This window comes from Diceros bicornis, chromosome 3 (assembly GCF_020826845.1).
Source record: "Diceros bicornis minor isolate mBicDic1 chromosome 3, mDicBic1.mat.cur, whole genome shotgun sequence".
Taxonomy (NCBI): domain Eukaryota; kingdom Metazoa; phylum Chordata; class Mammalia; order Perissodactyla; family Rhinocerotidae; genus Diceros; species Diceros bicornis.
This window is the reverse complement of record NC_080742.1, coordinates 84,066,826-84,094,747: the sequence shown is the minus strand read 5'-3', so window position 1 is coordinate 84,094,747 and position 27,922 is coordinate 84,066,826. Positions and strand designations below refer to the sequence as shown.

General features: G+C 39.5%; 1 protein-coding gene across 2 annotated transcripts in view; it reads right to left on the bottom strand.

Moving 5' to 3' along the window:
• Positions 1-9,347, bottom strand: part of NUP205 (nucleoporin 205) — an 84,340-nt gene extending 74,993 nt beyond the window's left edge. The window contains exons 1-2 of one of the 2 annotated variants that reach the window (XM_058530739.1): positions 9,179-9,347; positions 1,279-1,421 (exon numbers count right to left, since the gene is read on the bottom strand). In XM_058530739.1, coding sequence (XP_058386722.1) covers positions 1,279-1,421; positions 9,179-9,206 — 171 coding nt within the window. In that variant the 5' untranslated portion in view covers positions 9,207-9,347. The remainder of the gene's footprint in view (positions 1-1,278; positions 1,422-9,178) is intronic. The other variant, XM_058530735.1, reaches the window with a different exon arrangement.
• Between the last annotated feature and the right edge of the window lie 18,575 nt (positions 9,348-27,922).

The following is a 27,922-nucleotide window of genomic DNA, read 5'->3' as shown; positions in this document are numbered from 1 at the left end:
CAAAATAGCACACTATTTTCTAAGTTCCTAAGGAACTTTTCCAATTATATATTGAATAAATAAAAACAATAAAGTCCAGGGGCTGGCAGGGCGGTGCAAGAAGTTAAGTGCGCACGCTCCGCTGTGGTGGCCCAGAGTTCGCCGGTTCGGATCCCAGGCGCACACTGACCCACTGCTTGGCAAGCCACCCTGTGGCGGCATCCCATGTAGAGTGGAGGAAGATGGGCACGGATGTTAGCTCAGGGCCAGTCTTCCTTAGCAAAGAAAAAAAAAAAGAGGAGGACTGGCAGATGTTAGCTCAGGGCTGATCTCCTCACAAAAAACAAAACAAAACAAAACAAAAAACAATAAAGTCTTCAAGTGGGAAATAACAAATGGATATATGAATTGTTGGATTAATTAGTAGGGCTAATAATGATAGTTTATTAATATATTGTTTAAAATTTAGTCTTATTCCCAAAAGAATAGAATTACTTGATGGATCATAAAAATCTTAAAAATTTACACCCTGAAAAAGGCCACAAAGGTCATTTAATCTAACTCCTCTATTAACAGATGGGAAAACTGATGCCCAGGTAGGTCAGGTGATTTGCCTGTGGGCATACAGCTCTAGCGGTAGAGCCAAGACTGAAACTCAGCTCAACTGGCTCCCAGGCCTGGGCTCTTTCTACTAACGATAGAAAAAAAAGCTAAAAAAGCAAAAGGTCATTTCTGGTAAGATGAACCCATAAATAGTTCTTAGACTGTCTTGTTAGTCTATAAAATAAAATTGTTAAACAGCAAGGAAAGGAGTTTCCAAATATGAATCCCCTCCACGGAGGTACTCTATTCCTGGTTAAAAAGGATCTCAAGATGCAGTGATTAATGATATGAAAGAATTAATTAGTTCAGCTAACACAACTTACAGAACATTATGAAGAATTAAAATGTTGAAATGTACCTGGAAATAAATAAAATAATCAATCTTACTGAGCTTAAATATATTAACTATAGGTCAGAAATTCCAAGGAGCTCATATTTCTGGAATATACTGAACTTTTTAAATCATATTCAAATATTATTGATATCTCCTACCTAAGATAAATATAACATTAACTTCCATGGAGAACAAAAAGAAGATAATAACTGCTCCCAGGGAAAATTACATATTCAGAGAAAACTTGAATCAATGAACTAGGACAAGTAACAGATTTCATTTACATGCATTAAGAGTTTACTTGCTCCTTCAATCTTTAAAAAAGAAAGCAAAGCCAAGAAGCGAAAAAGAAAATTTCCTACTGGGTTTTTGAACAATGAGATGAAGTCAGGCTTGTGTTTCTTCAAAATCATGTCAAGAAGATGGACAGCTTCAGGTTGTCTTCTCCAAAGAGCATTTCCCACTGTTTGCCAAATGTCTTTGTAAGGACCCCATAGACTAGCAGCTTAAAGAAAAAATAACAAAACCAGCATCAAATAAAACATATATTTGGAAAATAATATAAGGTTACTGCCTATACATTTTAGTCACGCTCACAGCTACTTTTAAATATATGAAGTTATACATACAAATCAAACATTAATATAAAAGTGTACTTACTAGAATTCTCAAGCAACAATATAAACATCATTTTATCTAACTTAATATAACATAAAGTAAATCCTGACTTTAAATTAGAATATCAGCTGGATCTGGTTTTGCCCCTTTATTAGCTATGTGACATGGAAATAACCTCTTTAAATTTCAATTTCCTTATATATTAAATAGTTACATCACCTGCCTCATAGGGCTGAATGGATTAAATGAGATAGACTAGATAAAACACACAATACAGTGCCTGGCATATTATAGGCACTCAAAGATAAGTGCCTTTCTGTTCTTCCCTAGAATCCAAATGAAAAGCAGAAGGAAAAAAGCAGGAGGAAAAAAATCAGATTTTGTATAAAACTTAGCAGCTGAAAAATAAGTATTTTATTTTGGCTGGGACACTAGCTATTACAAAACAGCATAGACATATGGAATACTTCTGTAAATTCATATGAAAAGGATCCCATTTTGATTTGTAAGGGTAATAACAACAATAAGGAATACTGAGCTTTTGCTATGTACTACGGAGCATAAAGTCCTTACACATGTTATTTCATCTCAAACACTATGAAGTCAGCACTATGTCTTCCTCCATTTTGTAGATATGGAAACTGAGGCAGAGAGGTCAAAAAACTCACCCAAGGTCACACTGGATAAGCAGGTTGTGAACCCAGGCAGCAGCATCAGAACGTGCCCTAGCCACTAAGCTCTATTGCCTCCATACATAATACTTGGAAAGCGAAAATGTCTGAGAAGATGAATTTAGGTATTTCAGACATATCTGGTAAATAGTCTGGTAAGTGAAGAAATTAAGATCACATCTAGACAGACCTAGCCCAATTCATCTAAACTCAGCCAAACTGACTTATCTAAACATATTTAAGCTCCATTAATGAACAGTAAAATATCATAGGGGATAAGAGAAACAATCCTGGTCTTTAAAAACTTATAATCCAGTTTGGGAGACAAAGCAGACATAAGTAAAATATTTCAATGACAACACAAAAAAGGAACATGACTCTTGCCAGAAAAAAAAACACAAGAATTTTGAAAGATCAAAATGATGGTCAAGGATTTCTAAGGGATGGCTGCACTTGTGTAGCAATCTGAAGGATGGGGAAAATCTGGGTGACAATGAACAGCCAAGGGAAAGTGTGAGCAAACACTCAAAGATAGGGCCGGCCCCGTGGCTTAGCGGTTAAGGGCTCGCGCTCCGCTACTGGCGGCAAAAGTTCGGATCCTGGGCGTGCACTGACGCACCGCTTCTCCGGCTATGCTGAGGCCGCATCCCACATACGGCAACTAGAAGGATGTGCAACTATGACATACAACTATCTACTGGGGCTTTGGGGAAATAAAGGAGGAGGATTGGCAACAAATGTTAGCTCAGAGCTGGTCTTCCTCAGCAAAAAGAGGAGGATTAGCATGGATGTTAGCTCAGGGCTGATGTTCCTCACAAAAAAAAAAAAAAAGGACTCAAAGATAGGTGTGAAAGTGTGAAAGATAGAGAATTCAAAGAGCAATACTGAGATTAAAGAGGTCAGAGCGGTGGCTTTCAAACGTTTTTGACCATAACTCATGGTAAGAAATATTCCATATCTACCCAGTATACATATATATGCAAAAGTGAAACAAAAGTTTAATGTGAAACACTAATGAATATTCATTTATTATATCAATGCACTCTGATATTTTGTATTCTGTTCCCTTTAATTGGTGGAGGACCCACTAAGTTTATTTTAGACCCACTGTTTGAAAAACACTACCCTGAAGCCCAAGGTTTCTGTTTGCCAACAATCAGACATGGTACCCATATGTGCTTATAAAGACTATGAAAGGGAAACAAGTCAAAACCAATCAATCATTAAACAGATGAAACTTGAAACTAACTATAGCCTACACTTTAAAGGGTGATCTGTAAATGGTTAACTACTATCTGAGAAAACGCAAATCAAAATAAAGCTACCAGGACAGGAAGAATGACAGGAAAGATAGCTGTAACCTAATTAAATGCATTACAGTCTTATGAACAATGTTGTCAGAAGAAAGCAATGTAGTGCACAAAAAACTTTTAAGCAGGGATGTGCAGGGAGAGGAGATCACTACACCAGTCAAGCTGGATCATTCATTCTTTCGACAAATATTTACTTAGGGCCTTCTATGTGCCAGGTACTACAGACTGAGCAAGATAGACAGGATCCCAGGCCTCATAGAACCTACAGATTGACAAGAGACAGACATTAAACATAGAATTCAAAAACAATTACCAGTATGATGGAGAAGTACAGAGTGCTAGAACATACGAAAAGAAGAATCTAATCTAATCTGAAGGGCAGGGCAGGAAGCAATGTGTCAGGTCTCTGGTGTGGGGACATGGAGGAATGGGAATCACCACGCCTAGACCTTACATAGAAAGAGATTGTCAGCTCCCTGCTTTGGTCCCATAGTTGCCAATCTTCTGATTAAAAAATACAGCTTGTCATATAAATTTCTAGAGTAAAGAATGTGCTGACTAACCAACATGAGTACCCACGCAGATATACTTCCCATTAAAGATCAATAAATTGGCGGGGCCCGCCCCACAGCTTAGCAGTTAAGTGCACGGGCTCTGCTGCTGGCGGCCCAAGGTTCAGATCCCGGGCGCGCACCTACGCACCGCTTGTCCAGCCATACTGAGGTGGCGTCCCACATACAGCAACTAGAAGGATGTGCAACTATGACATACAACTATCTACTGGGGCTTTAGGGAGAAAAAGGGAAAAAAAGGAGGAGGACTGGCAATAGATGTTAGCTCAGGGCCGGTCTTCCTCAGCAAAAAGAGTAGGATTGGCATGGATGTTAGCTCAGGGCTGATCTTCCTCACAAAAAAAAAAAAAGATCAATAAATTGGCATACTGGTTTATATGTCTGTCTTAGATTCTGAGTTTGATTAGAGAAAAATCAATTACTGGGATATAACCAACTCTGGCTACACTAACAAATATCAGAGTTCAGGTCTGCCAAAATGAGGACCTGACCCTGGATCCTGGTGACTGCCTGTGAGGTGCTAGTTGGATGGTGACTAGAGACTTCCCTAGAGGTCATTTTCTTGACCCTCTCTAACTGCAAAGGATAGAGTAGGTTTGAGCCTTGGATTCCAGTCCAAGATGGAATTTTTCCTATTAGTAAATGGGAAAATCTCAAGTAGTAGATGACAAAATGAAATTGGTACTGTAGGACAATGGTGTGGTTGATGGACTAACTAGAACAGGAAGTGTCAGGAACCAAGGATGGTAGGTAGATAAGCCACTCATGAGGTGGTGAAACCTAAACTAGGATGAGGGCAGCAAAATAGAAAGGAAAGGCCTATTAGTACAGAAGGGTCAGAACTGGTCATTTATTGGCACAGGGTATCATAGAAAGGTATCAAAATGACTCCTAAGCAAATTTGAAACTTGCCTTACCACAGGTATTTCAAAAATCTAACAAAAAGCTGACAGAAGTAAATTCTCTGCCTTTAAAAGTAATACTTAATATACAATAGAACCTGTGAAGAACTAATAAATTTCTTTGTACTATAGATTCTTAGAGTAATAAGCTCAGGGAGTTTTAGAGGAAAATTCTGTTTTCCCTCCCTTTTATGGGAGGCATCCAAAAACAGGTCAAAAATCGACACAAAAAGCCCCCCACATATGCTGGCCTCCTGAGTCCATCATTAATGTCAACACATCACAGAAGGTAACTGCAACAAAGATTTATCACAGTTTGTCTTTGGTTTGACTAATTGTAGTAAATATCTTTCTGCTACTGATTACAAATGAAAGGAGGCGGGCGGGCCCCGTGGCTTAGCGGTTAAGTGTGAGCGCTCCGCTGCTGGTGGCCCAGGTTTGGATCCCGGGCGCGCACCGACGTACCACTTCTCTGGCCATGCTGAGGCCGCGTCCCACATACAGCAACTAGAAGGATGTGCAGCTATGCCATACAGCTATCTACTGGGGCTTTGGGGGGAAAAAATAAATAAATAAAATCTTAAAAAAAAAAAAAAAAAATGAAAGGAGGCTATAACTTTTTCCAAATTACTAAATATGTGTTTTTAACAATAGTGATCTGTACATTTGAGAAATATGTAGTTTCCTCAATGTTTAGGGACACCTCTAGCGAGTCACACACCTTCATTCATTCATCACGTCCCAGATACTGGTAAGCTTACGGTGTAGTGAGGAAACACACGAATCACACAGTCATACGTTAGTATAATATCCAATTTGGTAAGAGCTATGAAGGAGAAGGTACCCAAGGCAAGAGATCACATAACAGGGGAATTTGACCTAGCCAAGGAGGTTAGGGAAGGGAAGGATTCCCTTCCCGGAAGTGATGATTAGGCTGAAATCTGAAGGATAAAGTGGGACTTACCTGAGGGGTTGCAGGTAAGGATATGCATTCCAGGAAGAGAGGCTAGCATGTGAGTTCCCATGGCAAGAGGGAACACTGCATTCTCAAGGAACTGAGAAGAAGGCTAAGAGAGCTCGAGTACAGAAAAGGGTTTGGCAAGGTAGGCGATTGCCGCACCAAGCAGGGCTTCCTAGTCCATGTTAATGATTTGGATCTTTATCCTAAAAGATCAAGCTAAAGATTAAAAACGTCTGCTGGACGTCATGAAATAGAAGAGCATGTTAACCTTATTGAGAGCTGTTTAGGTGGATGAGAAGAGACTAGAGTGGGTGGAGGAAGGAGACAAATGGAAATGGAGTCAGTGAATGGTGACGAATCTTTTGAACAGTTTAACTGTGAAGAGGAGCAAGAAGACAGAGTGAGGCAGGAGATCAAGATAAAGACGGGAGGTTAGTGGAAAGAAAAGGAGCAAGAAAGAGAGGTGAATATACAAGAGAGAGAAAGGATAATAGGCAGAAGGGCATAAAGGGTGGGATTTACCTTTGATAGAGAGCCACAAGGAAACTGATTCAAAAGGGTGCAGACAGATCTAGGTTTGTAGGTTTGAGTGTGAAAAAAGAAAGAGCTCATGCCCATTTGCATCTATCTCCTCTGTGACGAGGAAAATGAGGGGTCAGTTGGAGGACAAAGATTTGAGGAGTGTGGAAAAGGTTTGAAATAGTCACTGATGTGAACGGGACAAGGGTGACCACACTGCCACAGAAGGGGTGTCAAGCAGAGTTAATGGTGGCTTACTAACAACAAGCCTGTATGGCTACTCAGCTGGGACAGTCACATCACTAGTAAATCATGCAGCTGAAACTCAAGCATAGGTCTTAGAACTCTACAATCTCTATTTTTGCCCCCTTCTACAACTCTAAGATGATTAATTTTTTTTTGAATTGTGGAAAAAAACACATAACAGAATTTGCCATCTTAAACAACTTTAAGTGTGTAGTTCAGTAGTGTTAAGTGCATTCACATTGTTGTACTATAGATCTCCAGAACTTTTTCATCTTGCAAAAATGAATCTTTGTACCCCTTAAACAACAACTCCCCCTCCCCGCAGCCCCTGGAACCAACATTCTTTGTTTCTGAGTTTGAAGACTTTCTACACCTCACATAAGTGGAATCACACAGTATTTGTCTTTTTTTTTTGGTGAGGAAGATTGGCCATGAGCTAACATCCATTGTCAATCTTCCTCTTTTTGCTGAGGAAGATTGGCCCTGAGCTAACATTTGTGCCCATCTTCTTCTATTTTGTATGTGGGACGCCACCACAGCATGGCTTGATGAGCGGTGCATAGGTCCCCGCCTGGGATCCGAACCCGTGAACCCCAGGGCCACCAAAGCGGAGCGCACAAACCTAACCACTATGCCACTGGGCCAGCCCCACACAGTATTTGTCTTTTTGTGACTAGCTTACTTCATTTAGCAGAATGTCCTCAAGGTTCATCCATCTTGTGGCATGTGTCAGAATTTCCTTTTTAAGGCTAAATAAGACTCCATTGTATGTATATACTACATTTTGTTTATCCATTCATCCTTCTATGGACATTTGGGCTGCTTCTCTAAAATGTTTAACTTTTTAAAAAAAATATTCTCCTGACTGAGCTTTTAAAAACGTTTCTTTTCTGATGCCAATTAAACACTCCTGCCACAAGGCCTTATTATACAATGTATACTCTTTGCAGCTGCTGGCAACTCCTTTTCCTTTTTCCTTCAACCATTTATGTTTAATTATGGTAACTGGTAGGAGTATTACTAAAGAAACATACATAACCACACATATAACATGCAAGCCTTGCTTTTAAGTTTATATCTGGGTGGAAAGGCAAGACAGCAATATGAAGGAAGTAACTTCATTACTAACATTCAGATATATGAATTTTTGATGTAATAAAATGAATTAGGTTGTGCTTAAGTAGTAGCATGTAGTAGTTTAAGCACCTAACACTGGCTTAGAATCTAGCTGTATAACCTTGGGGAAGTTACTTAAACACTCTAAGCTTCTATTTCCAAATCTGTAAAATGAGGTATTTAACAGCAGCTATCACACAGGTATATGTACAACACTTAGTCCAGCGTCTGGGACACAGCAGGTGTTCAATAAACATAATCCATCATTATAAAATAATTTATCATAGTATTTCTAAAATGGTTTGATTTGCAAAATTCAGATTTAGACAACTTTTCAAGAATATCAGTCCTGTGCAAAGTATAACAAACCAGAACCAAGGGGGAAAAAAAAAGACTGCACAATTAGAGACAGAAAGAAAAGGTGTCCAGGAAAGACTCCTCTTGAATGAAATTCTCTACAAGCATTTACCATACAGACATACTCTTAAGTGGCCCATGAAGCTATGTGCGTTTCAATGCAGGCACTGACATTCTGAGCAGGAAATTATTCGTTTTCAGGACCGCTCCGCCCCAGGAAGGGCTTTTGGCATCCTTGCCCCGCCCACGAGGCGCCAGCAGCGGATCCTAGGAATTGTGACAATCAAAATGCACCCACTCTTAAAACGCCCCTGGGGGGCGGTGCCAACCCAAATTGAGAATTACCAAAAGAGGACCCATCCCAAATCTTCCAAGTTCCTTTACTACATTCTAGATTCTACTCCGCCGCGAAGATCTACTGTTCCAAAGGTCCAGGAGCATCCAGAGACGGGCCACACCCGCAGAGGTCGGAGTCATTTGCTGTACCCATGGCACCTCCTTCCCGGGCCCCTTCCGGATTGCGGGCTTCATAATCCTCGCTTCCTGCAGGACCCCCCAATCTCCATGAGGGGCCCCGGTGCTTGCTTTGAGGTGCGAGTTTTCAGCCTGCGCTCGTGGCTGAAAATACATGGGGTCCTCCGGCCTTACTGCCGGAGTCTTGCATATTCAGGCGAAATCCAGGCCACAAACACATCACGAGGAGTGGAAGGGACCAGGCTCAGCGCTGGCCTGCGAGAGACTGCCCGGTTGCAATGGACCAAGCCTCCTTGCTTGGACCCTCAAAGCCAACTCGAGGACTAGAGCCGCAGCGCCGACGCGCGCCATTCAAACTGGGGAGGGGCGGGACTCGAGGCCCAGAGCTCGGGAAAAGCGGGACCAAGCACAAGTGGGGGCCTGGACTCCGAGCAACCTGACAGCCTGGTCTCTCACTGAAGAACTGATCATCGCTCGGCCCCAGAGTTTCCCTTCTGCCCCGGCCGCACTTACCCGAATTTACCGCCAACAGCGTCGCCATCTTGGAGGCGCACTAACGGAGTCCTCCTGCCGCACGGAGGCCCCAGAAAAGGGTGAGGCTGCCCGGAGCGACGCCTGAACAGAAAGGTACCATGCTGTCCCCTCCGAACGGCACGCTCGGCCGACCTCGCCGTACAAAGACTCGAAAGTCTGCTCTAGGTCACACACGTCAGTTTTCTCCGGGATTATTCCCATTCAAATAAGGCGAGGACAACCAGTTCGGAGAGGCGAGGTCCTCGATTTGACGTTAATTGTGCAGTGCATCCTGGAACTTGTAGTTTCTTTCTAATGATGAATGAAGTTGGTTAGGTGGAAAAGATATTCTGAGACTAGTTATTGAAATGACGCCCATTTATGATATTATAAAAGCCGTAAGATCAAATCATTATCTCCATTTGAAATTAAATCTTCCTTGCATTACTCTTTTACTTTGGGGAGTGGAGTAGGGTGAGGGGGGCTTACACCTCAAAAAGCCATTTGATCGGTTACAAAGTTTTCATTACATTTAAATATACCAAGTGTTTTGCGTTAACATAGAGTTGCATAGAGTGAAACAAATCATAACTTTTTATTATGAAATTTTCACATGAATGCAAAATTAGAATAATTCCTGTCCCCCACTTCCAACACAGGAGATTATTTTGAAGAAATTCCCAGATATATCATTTCATAAACACCAAATATTTTTCTACCTAAGTGCCCCCCAAACAGCTGGACCTTCTTTTTTCACTCGCTAAATATTGGTTTGCTAAATTTCAAACTAAAATACAAATAGTCATTACCATTTACTATTATATGTCAGATATTTACTAAGAATTTTACATTATTTTACGTTATCTTATTTAATCCCTGAGACAATCCTATTAGGAAGATTATAGCTACTATAGCTATATTATAATTATATATATGTAATATATAATTATAGCTACTTATCTCAGAGATGGTCAATGTGCCTTACAATCTCACTTCATCAACTCCTCCAACATTCCATTGAGGTTGGGAGGAAACAGAGCTAGCTTATATTCTCATTTCACTATTGGACATCAGAATTAAATAATTTAGCTAAAATCCCAGAGCATGTTGTTAAGAATATCAAGCATATTCCTTCTTTTGAACAAATAATATTGAGTGACACAATGTACATTAGGTGAAACAAAAGTCACTGATTTTTTTTGCAAGTCATTGTTATATAGAGACAAATGCCAGACTACGATGAAAGCACTTTTAAGGAGTGAAGGGGAAAAATGAGTTTCCCCAAAGTTTAGCATGAAAGTGAGAAGAATATAGAGCAGAAACTTGGCAGGAAGTGGCATTCAAAGAAGATTTTCTTTCTTAGCACAACTATTACAAGCCTCCTCCCTGCCCCTCAACACTCTTCAAGCCCACACACTTCCCTCTTGGTAGATCACTTCGCTTTCTATGAAGGAACTCTTTAACTTCCTGCAACTCCCCCTCACCCATCATCACACTTACAAGCAATCTCTCACAGGTTTCCTCAATTCAAAGCAGTCAGAGTATTGGCATCATAACTCCTCCAAAACTGCTCTCAGTATGGTCACCAATGATCAACTGTCAAATCCCATAAGCACTTTCCTGAATTTCTTTAAACTCTTTTCTCGCTTGACTTCTGGGGCACCACGCCTCCTGGTTTTCCTCCAATCTTTCTAATTCTTCTTTTTAAGTTTCCTACATGGACTTTTCTTCCTCTTCTCATCACTAAATGTAGCTCTTTCAGTCATCCCCAGCCTCTGTTCTTTTTATTCTATTTGCTTCTGGGAAATCTATGGCTTCTTACTACCACCTGTTTGCTGATGAATTCTATATTTGTATCTCCAGTCTGGTCCTCTCTCCTGGGCTTCAGATTTGTATATCCAACTTGTCTACCCCACATCTCTGTTGATTGTCACACAGGCAGCTCAAAATCAGTCAATTAGTACAAAACTTAAAAGAGCATTTTCGTCTTGAAACTCTGCCACCTATATCCACTGGGTTGCCAAAGTTAGAAACCTGGGAGTCATTCTATATTCTTCCTTCGATTGCCAAATCCTATTCATTCTAACTCATAAATATTTCTGGAACCCTTTTTCTCTTCTCTGCTCCCTATGCCATTGTTCTCTTCAGGTCTTATCTTTTTATACTTGGCATTTTGCAATCACCTTCTCACCAGTCTTCCTGATTTCCATCTCATCCCCCTTTCATGGACTCCCAAAGTGATTTTCAAATACACAAATCAGATCATGTGCTTGCCTTGATCAAAATTTCTCAATGACCTACTCCCCAAAGGCAATATTTGAAAACTTTTTAGCAAGGCACACGTGCCACTTCCTGATCTGGTTCAGCCTTCTTCAACCTCCTCACCCTCGGTCTTCCTCAAGTGCCCTTTACTCTAACCATTCTGAACTATTTATTATTCCCCAAGTACACGACGCTTTCTTGTACCACATATTGATGCCTTTGCACCTGCTGTTCTACCTGCCTAGAATGCCCTTCCTTCCCTTCCCCATCCCTCTGTGGACCACCCACCACGTTAACCTCCCAAACACAACCTGTCTTCCAAGTCTGAGGGTCTGTGTTAATGCTGCTTGCCTGATGCTATCCTTGATTCCCTCAACCAATTCAGAGGTTTCTTTCCCTACATCCCTATCGCACTGTAACCCATCTCTATTATAGCCCTATGTTCTATGACAATCATCCCCCACTAAAACTACTAGCTTCTTGTGGTAGATTGTTATTAAAAAGCCCCTAATGAATCACACATCCCTGAATTCAGGCCATTGTATAACCATCTGCCATCTTGAATCTGAGTGGGCCTTATGACTTGCTTGGGCCAAAAAAAATGCAGCAGAAGTGACATTGGGTGAGTTCCAAGCCTAGAATTTGCCCTTGCTGCTTCCTCTCTTGCTCTTTTGCTGCCCTGAAACACCATTTAAGGAAACTCGAGCTAGCATCTTTTAGGATGAGAGACCACGGGAGAAGCCTAACCAGCTTCCAGCTGTTCCAGCTCTCCCAGCTAAGATGCCAGACATGAGTAAGGCCATCTTGGATCCTTCAGTCCTAACTGAACCATCAGCTGACTGCAAATGGGTGAGTCTAGCCCTGTTTGCAGAATTGTGAGCAAGTAAATGGCTATTGTTTGTAGCCATAGTTTTGTGGTTTGTTATGTTCAATAAACAAATAATTTAGTCCTGTAGAGCAACAACTATGCCTTTATATTTGTATTCCCTGCTCCTGCCACATCTCTGGCTTGCAGTTACAATTCAGAAAAAACAGTTTGCAGAGCTTGGTGCTTCCACGATCTACTGGAAGAGAGAGAGGCCACATACAATTGTGGTTAAGAGCACACACCCTTGAGCCAGGCTTCCTGGGTTCAAATTCTGTTTCCATCACTTATTAGGTGTGAAACCCTCCTCAATGGCTCAGTTTTCTCATCTCTAAATGGAGATGATAATATTAGTACCTATATTGTAGAGTTGTTAAGAGGCTTATTTGTAAAGTGCTTAGAATGTGCCAGACACGTAGTGCTATATGAGTGTTTGTTAATAAAAATAAACTATTTCTAAGGCAAAATAAGTGCTAAATGGAGGTACAGTTGATTACTAAGGACGAGTTCAACCAAGCTGTTGAGTGCACTGCAAGTAGAAGCATTCAGCAATGAAACAATGTGTGATTTACCTGGGGTAAGGGGTTGGACTGCACCCTAGTCTAATTGATCCATTATTGTAACTTCCTTCATTGCCCCAATTAATTGAGTTTTAACTGTCTACACAAAGTTCTTTGAGATATTAAAATAAGGACAGTTAATTCTTATTTGGAGTTTGGGAAATGAAAATTAGGGAAAATTATATGAAGGCAGTGGCACTTGAATGGACAGATGATAGGAATTTACATGGTCTTAAAAGTGTATGGGGGTGGGGCATAGACGAACAGATCAGTGAAAAAAGTGAGAAAATCCAAGGTTTCGGATTTAGAGAGCTGCAGCAACTCCTCTGGACAAGGCTTAGAAATTTAGATGAGTTTCAAGTTCTGTGATTTTCCACATCCTGGCCAGTGGAAGACCCCAGGCATGACAGGTTCACCAACTTGTGTTGACCCCAGTCAGTGGCCAGCTATGGGTTTGCAGTTGCAGAACCACTGGTCTTGGAATACTGGCAGTATCTGGTGGAGTTGGAAATAAATTCGCCCTAGATTTTCCCCTAGAGACCCACAACCACAATGCACCTTCACAGACTGGATTATTCCAACAGCCTCCTAACTGGTCTTCCTGTCTCCAGTCTCGCTCATTTCCAGTTCACCATCTGCACTGTAACCAGAGGGATCACTTAGTCCTCTCCCTAAAACCCTTCTGGTTCTTGTCACTATCCTGAGGGGAAGTCCACACTTCTTAGAATGGCACACAAGGCTGTTCATGATCCGGCTCCTTCAGGCCTCTTAAATTTGATCTCACATCTAGACTCTTCTTTAGTAACTACTGCAGCGACCTAGACACACATTCTTAGACCCTCCAGCTCCCCAAGACCCTTTACCAGTGCCACCCCCTTCTTCATGGGATAGTCCCTCTGGCTACATCTTCCTTCCCTCTGAATCTTTGTTGGCACTCTCTTCTCTTTCTGGAATACCTGTAGCCTCTTCCTCTGCTTATTTGTCTCAGGAATCCCCACCCCACTCTTACCTCTTATCTCAGGGAGGATTAAATGCCCTCCTGTCCTCTCCTACGTTGTATTAGAATTTTCCAAAATTTTGTCTGTCTGTCCCTCTGGACTGAAAGCTCCACAGAGAAGAGTAGAGATATCCAATAGGTAGCCAGTAAATGTTTGTTGAATGAATAAGGGTGAGGAAAGGTGAAACTGCTGTCTTCTACCCACTGTCAGAGTATATTTGTGGGCTCCTTGAAGGTGGCTTCATAAACCACCACCGCTCTTGCATGTGCCTGAAAACTCCAGGAAAAGAATGCTGGGTTCCTCCTCTCCTGATGCATGGACTACCAATCTGGACCTGAAGGGGACAGGGTACTCCATACTTGCTTTTATGAAAACACCAGGGCTCCAGCTATGGAATTAGCTGGTTGAACCCCCTTGAGAGGTTTTCCTTTAGATACATGTGGGAACTTTGGTCCCAACAGAAGACATGTGCCACAACGGTGCATGACATAAAACAGGAAAACGAGTAGGAGTAGAGTTGCGTAATAGTACTGGTGGCAAAGTCAATTTATCTGATCAAAAAGAGTCTGGATTGTACTCTGGGAATTAGCATGAATACTTGGCTCCGGTCTTGGGCAGGGAGTGTGTGAAGTAGCATGGAGAGTTACTGAGGAAAGCAGAATTCTGCCTGAGTGTGATGAAAGAGCCGAGCATTCATCCCATCAGAAGAATACTCAAAGTGAAACTATGTGCGAGGAACAAGAAAGCATTAATTGAAATAGACTACTGCACTGTTCAGGACATGATGCAAACTCAGAAACAAAGAACAATAGGAAATATCCCCAAGTACAAACAAATGCAAAATAAATAAATAAATGAAAGAAAGAAGATTTTAAGAAAGATTCCAGATTAACACGAAGCTGTTGTGTGTGTCATTTCTCTAAACAACTATTTAGCTTAAGGCTGTTCTTCAGGGATGTGTATTTTGTATCTTCTCTTCCCACTTCACAGAACAGTTGAGATTTCAGGAAGAGACTGATAAACAATGTAAAGTGTAGCATGCTGGTAGAGTCGAGGAGAGACTTTTGAGACAGGTCACTCTAAATCTAATTTCTATTTTGCCAATGACTTACTGTGTGATAGTGAGCAAGTTATTCAATCTCTCTAAGCCTGAGTTTCCTCATCTATTACAACAGATAGGATTGCTGTGAAGATACAGCAAAATAACATACAAATTTAACATAAAGCGCTTAGAAGATTTTCTGCTGTAGTAATAGGATGATCAGACTAAAGAACAATGAGGGTAAAGTATGGGGATTAAATAAATGAAAAAGGAGTCATTGAATAAGAGTGTCTGATAAAGATGTATTAATGCAGTACTATTGATAGTACAGTGTCAGTGAATTCTATTAATGAGGCTCCCATGACAGAATTAACTCAACCATGTTGCACAACCCTATACATTTTAAATTGCACATTTAATGAGCACATAAGCAGTAATAAGACTAATTTAAATGCTTTTAAAATTAGATAGAAAATTGATGTTGCTGCAAGCACTCAGAGTTGAATTTATTGTGATTTTAAGATTTCAATCTCCAGCCATAAGTGTGACAACCTCAAAGCAAGGCAATCATTTTTAAAATTTAATTTAAGAACAAGAAGTACTATCTGGCATTGAAATATTGTTGCTTCCTGTCTTCTAAAATTACCTCTGCATAGTACCTGCAGCAAGACTAGATACTCATTTTTGTTTATTGTGATAAAATATACATAACATAAAATTAACCATTTTTTAGTGTATAGTTCTGTGGCATGAAGTACATTCACAGTGTCCTGCAGGCGTAACCACCATCCATCTTCAGAACTTTTTCATCTTCCCTAACTCAACTCTGTACCATTAAACAACTCCTTATACTCCCCTCCCTCAGCCCAGGGGCAACCACATTTTACTTTCTAATTCTGTGAATTTGACTACTCCAGGTATCTCATGTAAGTGGAATCATACAATATTTGTCCTTTTGTGACTGGCTTATTTTCACTTAGCATAATTTCAAGGTTCACCCATGTTGTAGCATGTGTCAGAATTTCCTTCCTTTTTAAGGCTGAATAATAGCCCATTGAATGTATATAACACATTTTGTTGATCCATTCACCTATCCATGGACACTTGGGTTGCCTCCGCCTTTCAACTATTGTGAATAATGCTGCTATGAATGTGGGTGCACAAATATCTCTTCAAGTCCCTACATTCAATTATTCTGGGAATATATCCAGAAGTGGAATTGCTGGATCATATGGCAATTCTGTGTTTAATTTTTTGAAGAATCACCACACTGTTCTACAGCAGCTCCAACATTTTACATTCTCCCCAACAGTGTACAAGGGTCCAATTTCTCCAAATCTGGGCCAACATTTGTTATTTTCTTCTTCTTTTTTTTAATAGCCATTCTAATAGGGTATGAAGTGGTATCTCATTGTGGTCTTGATTTGCATTTCCTTAATGATTATGATGTTGAGCATCTTTTCTTGTGCCTATTGGCCATTTGTATATCTTCTTTGGAAAAATGTCTATTCAGGTTCTTGCTCTTTTTTTAAGTCCTATTGTTTGGTTTTTTGTTGTTGAGTTGTAGGAATTCTTTATATATTCTGGATATTAATCCCTTATCAGGTACTTTTTTTTCGTTTCATTTTATATTTATTTGTTTGTTTTAAAATGCATTATTTTAAAAACTAGGATCACTCTGCAAGTGACCAGGAAAAGGTGTTAATTATGTTCAAGTCTTTAGGTCATTGAAAGGGCTCCTTCCTTTCTTCATTTTTCAAACAGTGAAAGTACAAAAGAGAAAATTAAAATCGCCATAATCCCAGCAGTCAGAAAGATAACTTCAGTAATTTTTTTGGTTGTCAATGTTAGGAAACCTTGGTGATGACTGAATCCTAAAGCTAGAAGATGCTTATGAAAATCCAGTCCATCTTCCTGCCTTCAGACAGAACACAGCTTAAATAAGACAGAGGAGAACCCATCTCCCAATACACACCATCTCTCTCAAAAAGAGGATTATAAATTTAGGAAATATGTGTAGACAGTGGTTTGAATCACCTGTTAAGGTATAAACATGAAGTATTAAGTATTTTTTAAATGTAAAAGTCACTGGTATTTCATAGTTGCAAATAAGTACTATAAAGTCATATGGAGACATAGGAAGGAAACAGTATGTCAAGACTTCAAAAGGAAGGGAACCCTTCATTAGGAATAAATACAGGCCAAATCATAAAATTGTGACCCACACTAGAATGTATGCTCTCTGTGGACAGGGATATTTATTTTATTCACTCATTCTCTCAAGTACCTAGAACAGTACATTATACCCCATAGTGGGCGATCAATAAATATTTGTTGAATGAATGAATGTACAAGAGAAAAAAGTTGATGCACAGGCAGAGTGAGATTGAGAGAGAAAGAAAAATGGAGAAGGGTCCAAGATAAAAATCACAAGAAAAATTGGAAAATATTCTAAACTGAATGCAAATTAAGCATCTTGGAAAAGCAAAGCAAACTAAATGTATACGGAAGAAGAAAACAATAAAAATAGAAATCAAATAGAAAATGGAAAAAGAAAGATAAAAAAGAGAAAGTCAATGAAACTATCTGTTCTTTGAAAAAAATAAAGTTGATAAATCTTTAGCTTGATTGATCAAGAAAAAAGGGAGAAAAGCACACATTTCCAATATCAGAAAGAAAGAGGAATCACTTCAGATACTACAGACATTTAAAAGGAAGTAAGGGAATATTATGAACAACTTCATGCCAATACATTTGACAACTTAGATAAAATGGTCAATTTCCCTAAAAGACAAACATTTCCAAAATAGAAAACCCAAATAGCTTTGTATCTATTATGAAATTGAATTTGCAATGAAGAACCATTCCACAAAAAAACTCCAGGCCTCAGTGGCTTACTTGGTGAATGTTAACAAATGTTTAAGAAATGATACCAATCCTACACAAACTCTTTCAGAAAATAGAAGAGTAAACACTTCCCAGTTAATTTTATGAGGCCATTATTAACCTGATAAAGTCAAAGATATTACAGAAGGAAAACTACAGACCAATATTACTCATGAACATAGATGCCAAAATCCTTAATAGGAACAACTACTAAAAATAGCAAAACAAATTCAGCAATATATAGAAAGGATAATACATCATGACCAAATGGGCTTTAAAAATTCAATTTTAGCAGTTTCTTTTCAATCACAGAGGGACTGACGCTTACCAATTCTATTTTATAAGCAGAGTAAATGGCAAAAGAGAATTCTAGTGTGTTTACCCAGAGATATTACTATGCCAGCTGAAATCTTTGGATAGGCTAGTCCAGGCCCTCTCTCCACAGGATACTGGCAGTCACAAATCTAGGTCTTTTGCTCCCCTTTTCCCAAGAAGACAGACTGCTCTATTTCTGTTAACAAATTTTTGTTTTGTTTTGTTTTTCATTTTTTCCAGAATTAATTCAATCAGGAACCTTTTGATGAGATTGGGATGCACACCTGTCTTTGGACTGGACTTGGTCTTCAAAGTTTCTGTAACACATTCGCACTCTGTCTCTTAGAATTTGCTATGGTCTGAATGTTTGTGTCCTCCCGAAATTCATATATTGAAATCCTAATCCCCGGTGTGATGGCATTAGGAGGTGGGGTTCTCCAGGGGTGATTAGATCTTGAGGGCAGAGGCCCCACAAATGAGATCAGTGCCCTTATAAAAGAGGCTCCAGAGAGCTAGCTCACCCCTTCCACCGTGATAAATGTGCAACCCAGAAGAGGGCCCTCACCTGACCATGTTGGCACCCTGATCTTGGACTTTCAGCCTCCAGAACTGTGAGAAATAAATTTCAGCTGTTTATAAGCCACCCAGTCTATATTTTGTTATACTAGCCTGAAAGGACTAAGATACGATTTCTTGCAAATGACCATTTCATGCAAAGACTGTAATCACTATTTTAGTTTATAGATTATAATCATTATTAGTTTCACTCTCAGATGAATTATTTGGTAAATTAATTATTTAGTGGTTAACTCTCTCACTAAAGAGTATGAAAGCAGAGACCATCTTCCTCTCACAGCTAACCTTCAGCAACTAGCTGAAGTACCTGGCTCAATAAACAGTTGAATGAATGGATCTGTGATTCTCCAAAGACAACCTTTGCCTGACCTCATTCCCTAATTCTAGGACATTTTCTTATCTTGTTACTGATCATTTTATTAGGCACAATTTAACAAAATGTTTGCTCCCCTTTTTGTAGCTTTTGAGTTCTTTGAGTAGGAATAATCCCATCTCAGATTCTCATGGGGCTGGAGAAAAGTACAAGAATCCTTTCAACAAACAGGACAAGTCCAGGATCTGAATGTAGATGTGGGAGGTACTACTATTTTCAATTATGCAGGACAACATTTCTACTTAGGGCTAAACAACAAGGTTAGAGTGACCACACCTGAATCTGGGCCTCCCTAGAGGGTCAATCGCCACAACAGGCCATCTTGGCTCTCTTGACCTCTAACTTATCTCAGCATTGCCCCCACCCCTAACCCGCTCATGGGTGGGTGTTCTAATGGGGCTCTGAGAAGCATTTGTCTGTTTGCTGTTCAGGTAGGAAGCTTGAATCAGCAGCAAGCAGAGATTCTCCAGGGTGACACCTCACTTGCAGGGGCCACTGTGTGCCTACTGGCTCCTGGGTGTTTTGAATCATGACTCTAATTGCAGAATCCTCAGCTAGGCCCATTTCACCTGCAACCCAAGGGTCCAATCAGTCCTAGACTTTTTTTTTTTTTAATTATTTCCCCCGCCCCAAAGCCCCAGTAGATAGTTGTATGTCATAGCTGCACATCCCTCCAGCTGCTGCATGTGGGACACGGCCCCAGCACGGCCAGAGAAGCGGTGCGTCGGTGCGCGCCCGGGATCCGAACCCCGGCCGCCAGCAGCGGAGCACGCGCACTCAACCACTAAGCCACGGGGCCGGCCCATAGTCCTAGACTTCTGCTGGAGGTGGAACTGTATCCTTATATCTTACCTCAATCTGATGACTCTGAAATATGGAGCTGAGTAGCCCTGTTAAACTTTGGGGCACTGATCTGCTAGCTGCTCAGGTGGCTCATTCTCTACTTCTACCAGAGCGGGAAGGGCCATGTCGCTCAACAGGGTAAAGAAAAGGCTAGGTTGAGAAGGAAGGTGCAAACAAGGTGTCATTCATTACCTAGGGGCTGGGCAGAAACCTGGAAATCAGCGCTGAGCTGACAAAACTGCTGCAAGGGAAGGCCCCCAGCAGAATAGGAGACAGAGCCTGGGGAGATAGCCCAAGGCTCTGTGCGAAAGCCAGGAAGTTGTTGCAGAGGGCAGCCTGCAGCCTTACCCTGATCTAGGGGTGCTAAATTTAGGGCATCATCCCAACTTAGACTATCACAGTATGATGCCGACAGCATTAAGATGATATGACTCAGTGATTTTCAAATTGTGAGTTGTGACCATTAATAGATCTTGAAATCAATTTATTGAGCCTATTCCTCAAATTTTTTTTAACTGAAAAAGAAATAGAAAATAGAATATAACAGGAAGTATAAGAGTGACTCCTGAGTAATAAGGGTATGTTTTGATTTGAAAAAATTTTGTTTCAGCTATCTTTTATGAAGTATAAAATAGGTCTGCGTGTAAATGTATTTCCAACTAGGGGTCATGCCAACAAAATTTGCTGGAAGTGGCTCTCACTAATGCCCCTTGCTCTGATTTCCTGCCACCCCATCAAACCTTTGGATTTTAATTTAGCTACCCATGTAAAGGATGGCATTAATCAGTAAACACAAGAATTCAGTTGCTTGACAGTCTTATTTCTCATTGTGAATTAATAAATTGGCATTCTGATTTTACTATTATCAAGCTCTTGTGAATTTTTTTATTTTTATTTATTTATTTTTTTTCTTGTGAATTTTTTTAGCATGAGTCAGTTCCCTACTGCCCTCACTCCACTAGGTAATTAACAAAAGAGATTTCCACACCAACCAATCCAAGGATGCAATATCAGAAAAGGATGATTTCAAAGCAATCACAAATCCTCACTGATCTTTTCCCTGCCCTCTTAACTGCCTCTCATCCATCCTCCATCCAGCAGCCAGGGCAATCTTTTTATAACATAAATCCAGCACTGCCCTACTCAAAACATTTAATGGTGCTTCATTTTATTAAGTTGCACCATGTGAAATCACTGGTCAAAAATGAAAATCAACAATTTTACATAGATCAACCTAATACTTAAAATAAAAGAGGAACTCCTTGCCTGTAAGGACTGGTACGACCTGGACTCAATTTCCACTCACTCTTTTATCCATGTTGCTGCCTTCATCCTGCAAAGGTTTTCCATTTTTTCTTACGGCAACCTACAATAAGAAATAATACTTTACATCGTGATCCAGGATCCATACTTATATAAGCAAATGTAATGTGCTTCTGGTCTTGATTGGACCGTTACTTCGTAAGAGAAGCTTTCTTTAACCAATGTGTGCAAATGGATCCCACTCCACCCTTGATTCTCTATCATTGTATCCTATTCATTTTTTATAGCACTTTGCATAATCTGAAGTTCTACATTTACTTATTTACTTGTGAGAAAGAGAAAAGCAGTCCCCTGATATTCAGGATCTGGCCTGATATAATCACTTAGGTCTTGGTGTTGCTATGAGCTGGCCCAGCACTCATAGCTAGGTCTTGACATTTTCCCATTAAACATAAACAATGTCACACAACATCAACATCAGACAAGGGCACTCTGTGACCATGATGAATCAAGATCAAAACAAGACCACTCCATAATCATCTGAATGAAGAGAAAACATTAACATCATCCAAGCTATAAAATACCAAATATCCTCCCTCCAGCTAATATGAATGACTGCCACTTCTCTCCCAGTTAGAGCTTTAGCTTTAGTCTAGTCTGTCCTCCCCGTAAATAAGACATATTGATATTCCCAGTCATAGAATTACTCCCGCTTCCTGAAAGCACCCAATCCAGACTAAACCTCTGCTTCCTTGGAACTTCCCCAAAATTACCCAACCAAAACCACAATCCTTAAGTTCTTTCTAATACCCTCTTACTGAAAGGCCCCATAGTTCTCCATGGTATGTGTTCTCCTTCCCAGCAACAAGTTAATAAACCCAGCTTGTTCAACTATGAGTGTGTTCCTGGTGTATTATTCACCAGTATATTCCCTGGGCCTTGCACAGTGCCTGGCACTTAGGAGGTGCTTAAGATCTTGTATAAATAAATAAATGAATGAGAATAATTAATTACTTAATTTCCACCTACCTGGGCAGAGGTGGAGGACCTGTCTGGGTGGCTGGCTGACCTTTTCAGGAGACACTGTTCTGCTTGCTGTGTGACTTCATAGCTATCAGCTTTCATTAACACCCTCCTGAAACTCTTGGTGCTCTCTTCTCTCACCGTCTCTCCTGCTAGACAGAAGAATTCTCAATTCTTTTAAGCATATTCAAGCCAAATTTTTCCATGATCTTGGCTTACTGAGTTCTTAGCATTTAAATCTTCTCTGGATTTTAATTGGCAAAGCTGAACTCTTACCCTTGGGTCTGAAGAGTGGTCCTCTTGATGCTCTTTTCAAGCAAGAATTTCTTTGACAACCTGTTCCTGACTCTCTCACTCATCTCATCTGGCTTCTAATATAGTATTTAATCTCTATGTTGAGGTTCACGGATAAGCCTCCATAATTTCTAATTATTTTTTTCTGGTTATAACAATAACACACGCTCATAACAGCATTTAGAAAACAGAATGGTGCGAAGAATAAAAACTGAAATTAGCCATAAGCCCATAGTCAGACACCTTGATTTAATTCCAGTTGAACACATTGATATTACTATAGATTTTTAATACTATATATTTACTTTGTTTCTTATGTTCTTCATAAGAACATTGTGAGCATTATCTTCATCATTAAGTATTCTTTAAAATCACCATGTTCAACTTTATTATTTCACTCAGAGAACATTTATGTGCTAAGAACTCAAAAGCCAGCATATTACTCCAGTGCATAGATATACAGTCCTAAATTTATGTAGCTGAGCTCCTAACACTGAATATTTAGATTTCTTCTAACTTTTCATTGTCATAAACACTTCGATGAATATCTTTGTGTATAAATCTTTGTCCACTTTCTTTAGAAAGGTTTCCTAGAAGTAATATTATTAGTTTAATATGCATGAATTTTTTAATACTCTCAATAGATACTGCAAAACTGTTTTAAAGACTTTGCATTCCTGTCTGAGAACGTCCCTGATTCCCCAACCTTCACCAACACTAAATGTTGTAATTTTTAAACAGATGTTATTAGGAAGTTTTTCTAAAAAATGGTATCTAATGTTAACTTACATTTTTTATTGCTGGTGAAGTTCGAGAAATTGTTCAAATAAATTTTTTTAAGAGTCCAAATACTCTCCCTACTGTATATATATATATATTTTTCCCTTTGTCTCCCGAAAGCCCCAGTAGATAGTTGTATGTTATAGTTGCACATCCTTCTAGTTGCTGTATGTGGGACGCCACCTCAGCATAGCCAGACAAGCGGTGCGAAGGTACGCACCAGGGATCTGAACCCGGGCCGCTGGTAGCGGAGCGCGCGCACTTAACCGCTAAGCCATGGGGCCGGCACCCTCTACTGTATATTTTAAAACATAATTAAACAAAGCATAATAAGTTAAAAATAATGTTATATAGTAGTTTTCTCACATAGATAAACTATTTATTATAGGACCTCCATAAGTACTAACCAAAAATGAGACAAAGTCTGATACTGAGAGATAATATTTTAAATCAAAACCATGGTGGAAAAGCCAGGACATGCAGTTGCCATATTTATATACCATGTTGACTTCAGAATTATTGGTGAAGGAAGGAACTGCCAGGTCATAATTTCAAGAGATCAGGATTTAGGAAAATATTTCTATAAATTTTGCTGATTTATTATGTGCTACTAAAGCCACGACTAAGATTAGAGATGTGAGGGAAGGGAAGGAAGTGTATTCCAGACAGAAATACATCTCTGCCGCAGGTTCAAAAATACCCAGAAATTTCCCTGGTGGTATTTTGCAATCTTCATATTTGGATTCTTCTCCTAACAAAGACCCTACCCTGCAGCCAGAGCTATTTTACCCCCTTAAAATTCTCTGAACAAAATTACCTGGATCCAGATCTCTATTTTTAACCCCACGAAACTCTTTTTGAATAAATCACTTGATCTGAGTGTGTGAAATACGCTCTGAGCTCTGAGTAGCTTCAATTATATTGCATTCTATTCAGGTAAATTCAATCTAACAAACATCTATTGAGAACTCACCATGAAAAACAAACAAAAACAGGTCCGTAGCAGTAACAGATATATCAACACATAACCGCAATACACCATGACTCTCTATGTGATACAGATGGATATAAAAGACCGTAGAAACACAGACAAGGGATGGGAAGAAAAACTCCCCTTACTTCTCCTTCTGTTGAACGGTGGATCAAGGGTTTTTCAGGAAGTAACGGAGAGAGAAGAGAAAGAGAATGGGGTGAAAAAGAAGAAAACAATTTTAGTTTCTTTCCCATACCCACAAACCTACCCCTCCCGCAATTTAAGCCCTAGTTAGGCTTCCTAGATTGATCTGGAATTGAGGTAAGTAGCCAAAACTTTGGGGCAGATGGCTGAGGATTTATTGTGCAACATGAATGGGCTGTGCGAGTGGCCAGCTGTGTGGAAAACTAGATCAGATATTATAAGAGGCAAATGCATGTGGCTGTATTTCTAATTTTTTTTTTTACTACTTTATTGACATGTTAGAAGGGAATATACAACGTATACAACTCGATGAGTTTGGGGACAAGTATATACCTGTGAAACCATTACCACCATCAAGACTATAAACATATCCATCTCCTCCCAAAGTTTCCTCTCACCTCCTTTACTATTATTATTATTATTATTATTACTGTTATTTGTGTGTGTGTGCACGTGTGTGTGTGTGTTAAGAACACTTAAAATCTACCTTCTTAACAAATTTTAAGTATACAATACGGTTTCATTATCTATAGGCGCTATGCTGTATTAGTAGATCTGCAGAACTTACTTATCTTGCAAATTGAAACTTTGTACCCTTTGACCATCACCTCCCCATTCCCATCCTCCCCCCAGCCACTGGCCACCACTTCTACTCTCTGCTTCTATGAGTTTGACTATTTTAGACTCCACATATAGGTGAGATGAGCTGTATTTTTAATTGCATGGATCTTTACAGGTTACAAAGTCCTCCTTCCTCCATATGTTATCTCATCTGTCCTCATAACAACTCAGTAAATGACGAATTATTATTCTCCAGTCTTACAGATAAGAAAACTGAAGATCAGACAATTTAAGTGACTTGCCCAAGACCACTCAGAAAGTGGCACAGCTAGGCATAAAATCTAAGTCATCTGACTACAAGTTCAATGATCTTTCCAGAAGAGGAAAGTTGAAAAACATTATAAGGCACGCTGATATTATTTGTGCATGCAGTGGCTCCAGCTTCTAGTATTTTCTTTGATATTTTCAAAGAGGTCCCCTTTAAATCTGTACTAAAAGCTAGACTTAAAAGAGGAGGAAGAGGGGAAGAAATTTTTAGTTATACCATTGATTTAGGAAAAAGATACAGGAAAAACATAATGCCCTAAAATTTTCACCTGTCTTGTAAAAAGGGGAGGTAAAGCTAAAGACGAGAGCTAGACAAGATCAACTACAACATTGTCATATTATTATCCTATTTTCATGACGTAATAATACTTAATACTCAAGTAATGCTTATTATTAAGATGCTTATATAGTGTTACCATGTTCCAGGTACGATTTAAGAGTTTTAGATGTGTACACTCGTTTAATCCTCACTACAACTCTAAGAGGCAGGTATAATTATGATTCCCATTTTATAGATGAGGAATCTGAGATACAGAGAGGTTAAGTAAGTTGCTCAAGGTCACACAAGCAGTAAGTGATGGAGCCATGATACAGACCCAGAAAGCGGGCTTTCCAGGGCCTCTTAGCCACTCTACCATACTGCCCCTTCTGGTGCCTGCAAAGCTCCTTCCAAGAACAGCCAGACTTCCCTTTGACCTGGGCTAGGGACGTCCCTCCACACTATGCTCCTATAACACCTTATACATCCGTGTCAAAACACCTCTCACATTTTCTGTAATCTCTTGTTTAATTGTCAGTCTTTGTCCATAGTCTCAAAGCGGTGGAGGCAGATGCTGTGACTCCCTCATTCACCACTGTATCCCAAGCACCTGGCTCAATGCCTGGACCATAGTCGTTGCTCAATGCATCCTTATTAACTAATTAATAAATTAATCTAACAAGCACTTCTATAATGTTTACTATGTGCTAGGCACTGTTCAAAGAGCAAATATGAAACAACCCTATGAGATAAATACTATTTTATGGATAAGGAAACTGAGACACAGAGAGGTTGAGTAATTTGAACAAAGTCATACTCTAGTAATAAGTAATAAGTCTGACTCCAGAGTCCATATTTTTAACTACTAAGCTGAATGAATACATGAATGAATGGACGAATGACATCTATTTGTATGCACTATATAATCTGGGTTTGCTCTTCCTTAGGCTTCTGTGATCAATTAGTTTTCCTAGTGGCTTCTTGAATGGCTTCCTTTATGGCTTGGGTTTGTTATTTTTCACTGGCCTCCTCCAGTGGAATGATGATGAACATTACAATTGCAACTTGGCTGAGTGAAGTATCAGATATTTCTGTCTCAGTTACTCTGATTTTTATTTAGTTTCTACAAATGCCTCATGGTAGAAATAGTCGTCTAAATCTCTGGAAAAGAACTCAAGAACTGGATTCTTAAAGCATTGCTAGATGTCAGTAGAGTTCCAAATGGGAAAAAAAGACTGAAAGAATTATTTTATTTTCAAACACGCAGATTATGTTGCTGAAATCCCTTTGATCCCAAGTAAATTGTGAAAAATATGCAAACAAAATTAAGTATATGTATTTAAAATATTTAAACAGAAACTTCTGCTGTGACATTTTCTACATTTGAATACTTGATTTGTTCTACAAAAATTTATGTTATGAAAATAGGATCCTAGTTTCTTGAAAACCTACTGGAATATTGGGAGGGAAAAAAAAAAACATAGTTTAGAAATAGATGTGCCTGAACATACAAAGATATATTTTTTTTGTTACTCTTAAGTCTCTTTACTGGTTTTTCAAGCAGTCGGACTGAGAAAAATCACACAGAACTGTGCCCTCAATGATGGCGCAATAGTTATCACGATCAAGTTTATGTTTTCTCCCACTTTATTCTCATCAGCGTACAAAATCTGTTTTGCAGCATATGAGCCACTTCCATGTGTAGCACCGGGGCTGGCATCCTTGTAGGTGGTCAATAAATATTTGTTGAAGAGTCGACTAACATAGAAGGGAAGATACATTTAGATATGCAACCCCTACACTCTCGAATGGCTCTTCAAAAACGCAGATCAGCCTCTCCAAAGAGATCAAGTGAAACTAAAAATCCTGTTTTCCCCAAAGTTTTTGTGGCAATCAAACCCAGAGGAGAAATCAGAAAATATTTAAACCACCAACCAAAAGTCTCTAAATGGAGTATTTTTTCAAGGTCTCCCAGATGAATCACAAATTATGACAGTTTTTGTCTCTGTCTCTGGATTTTCCCCCAATAGAAATAATTTATTTTATTTTGGTACCATATTGAGCATGCAGTGAAAAGAATCTCTCCCTCCCACCTCTCCCCACTAGCCACAGATTCCTTCCCCAGGGGGAATCATTGGTCTAGCTCCTTGTATATCCTTCTGAAGATACTCTTTGCATATACATTTTTTTTTCCACAATACCATACCATACCAGCATATATAGATCTGCACCATTCCTTTATATAAGTATATAGAATTCCATTATATGAATGTACTATAATTTCTTTAGCCAGTCTACTATCATTGGGCATTTAGAGCTTATTTCTTGCTATTATAAACA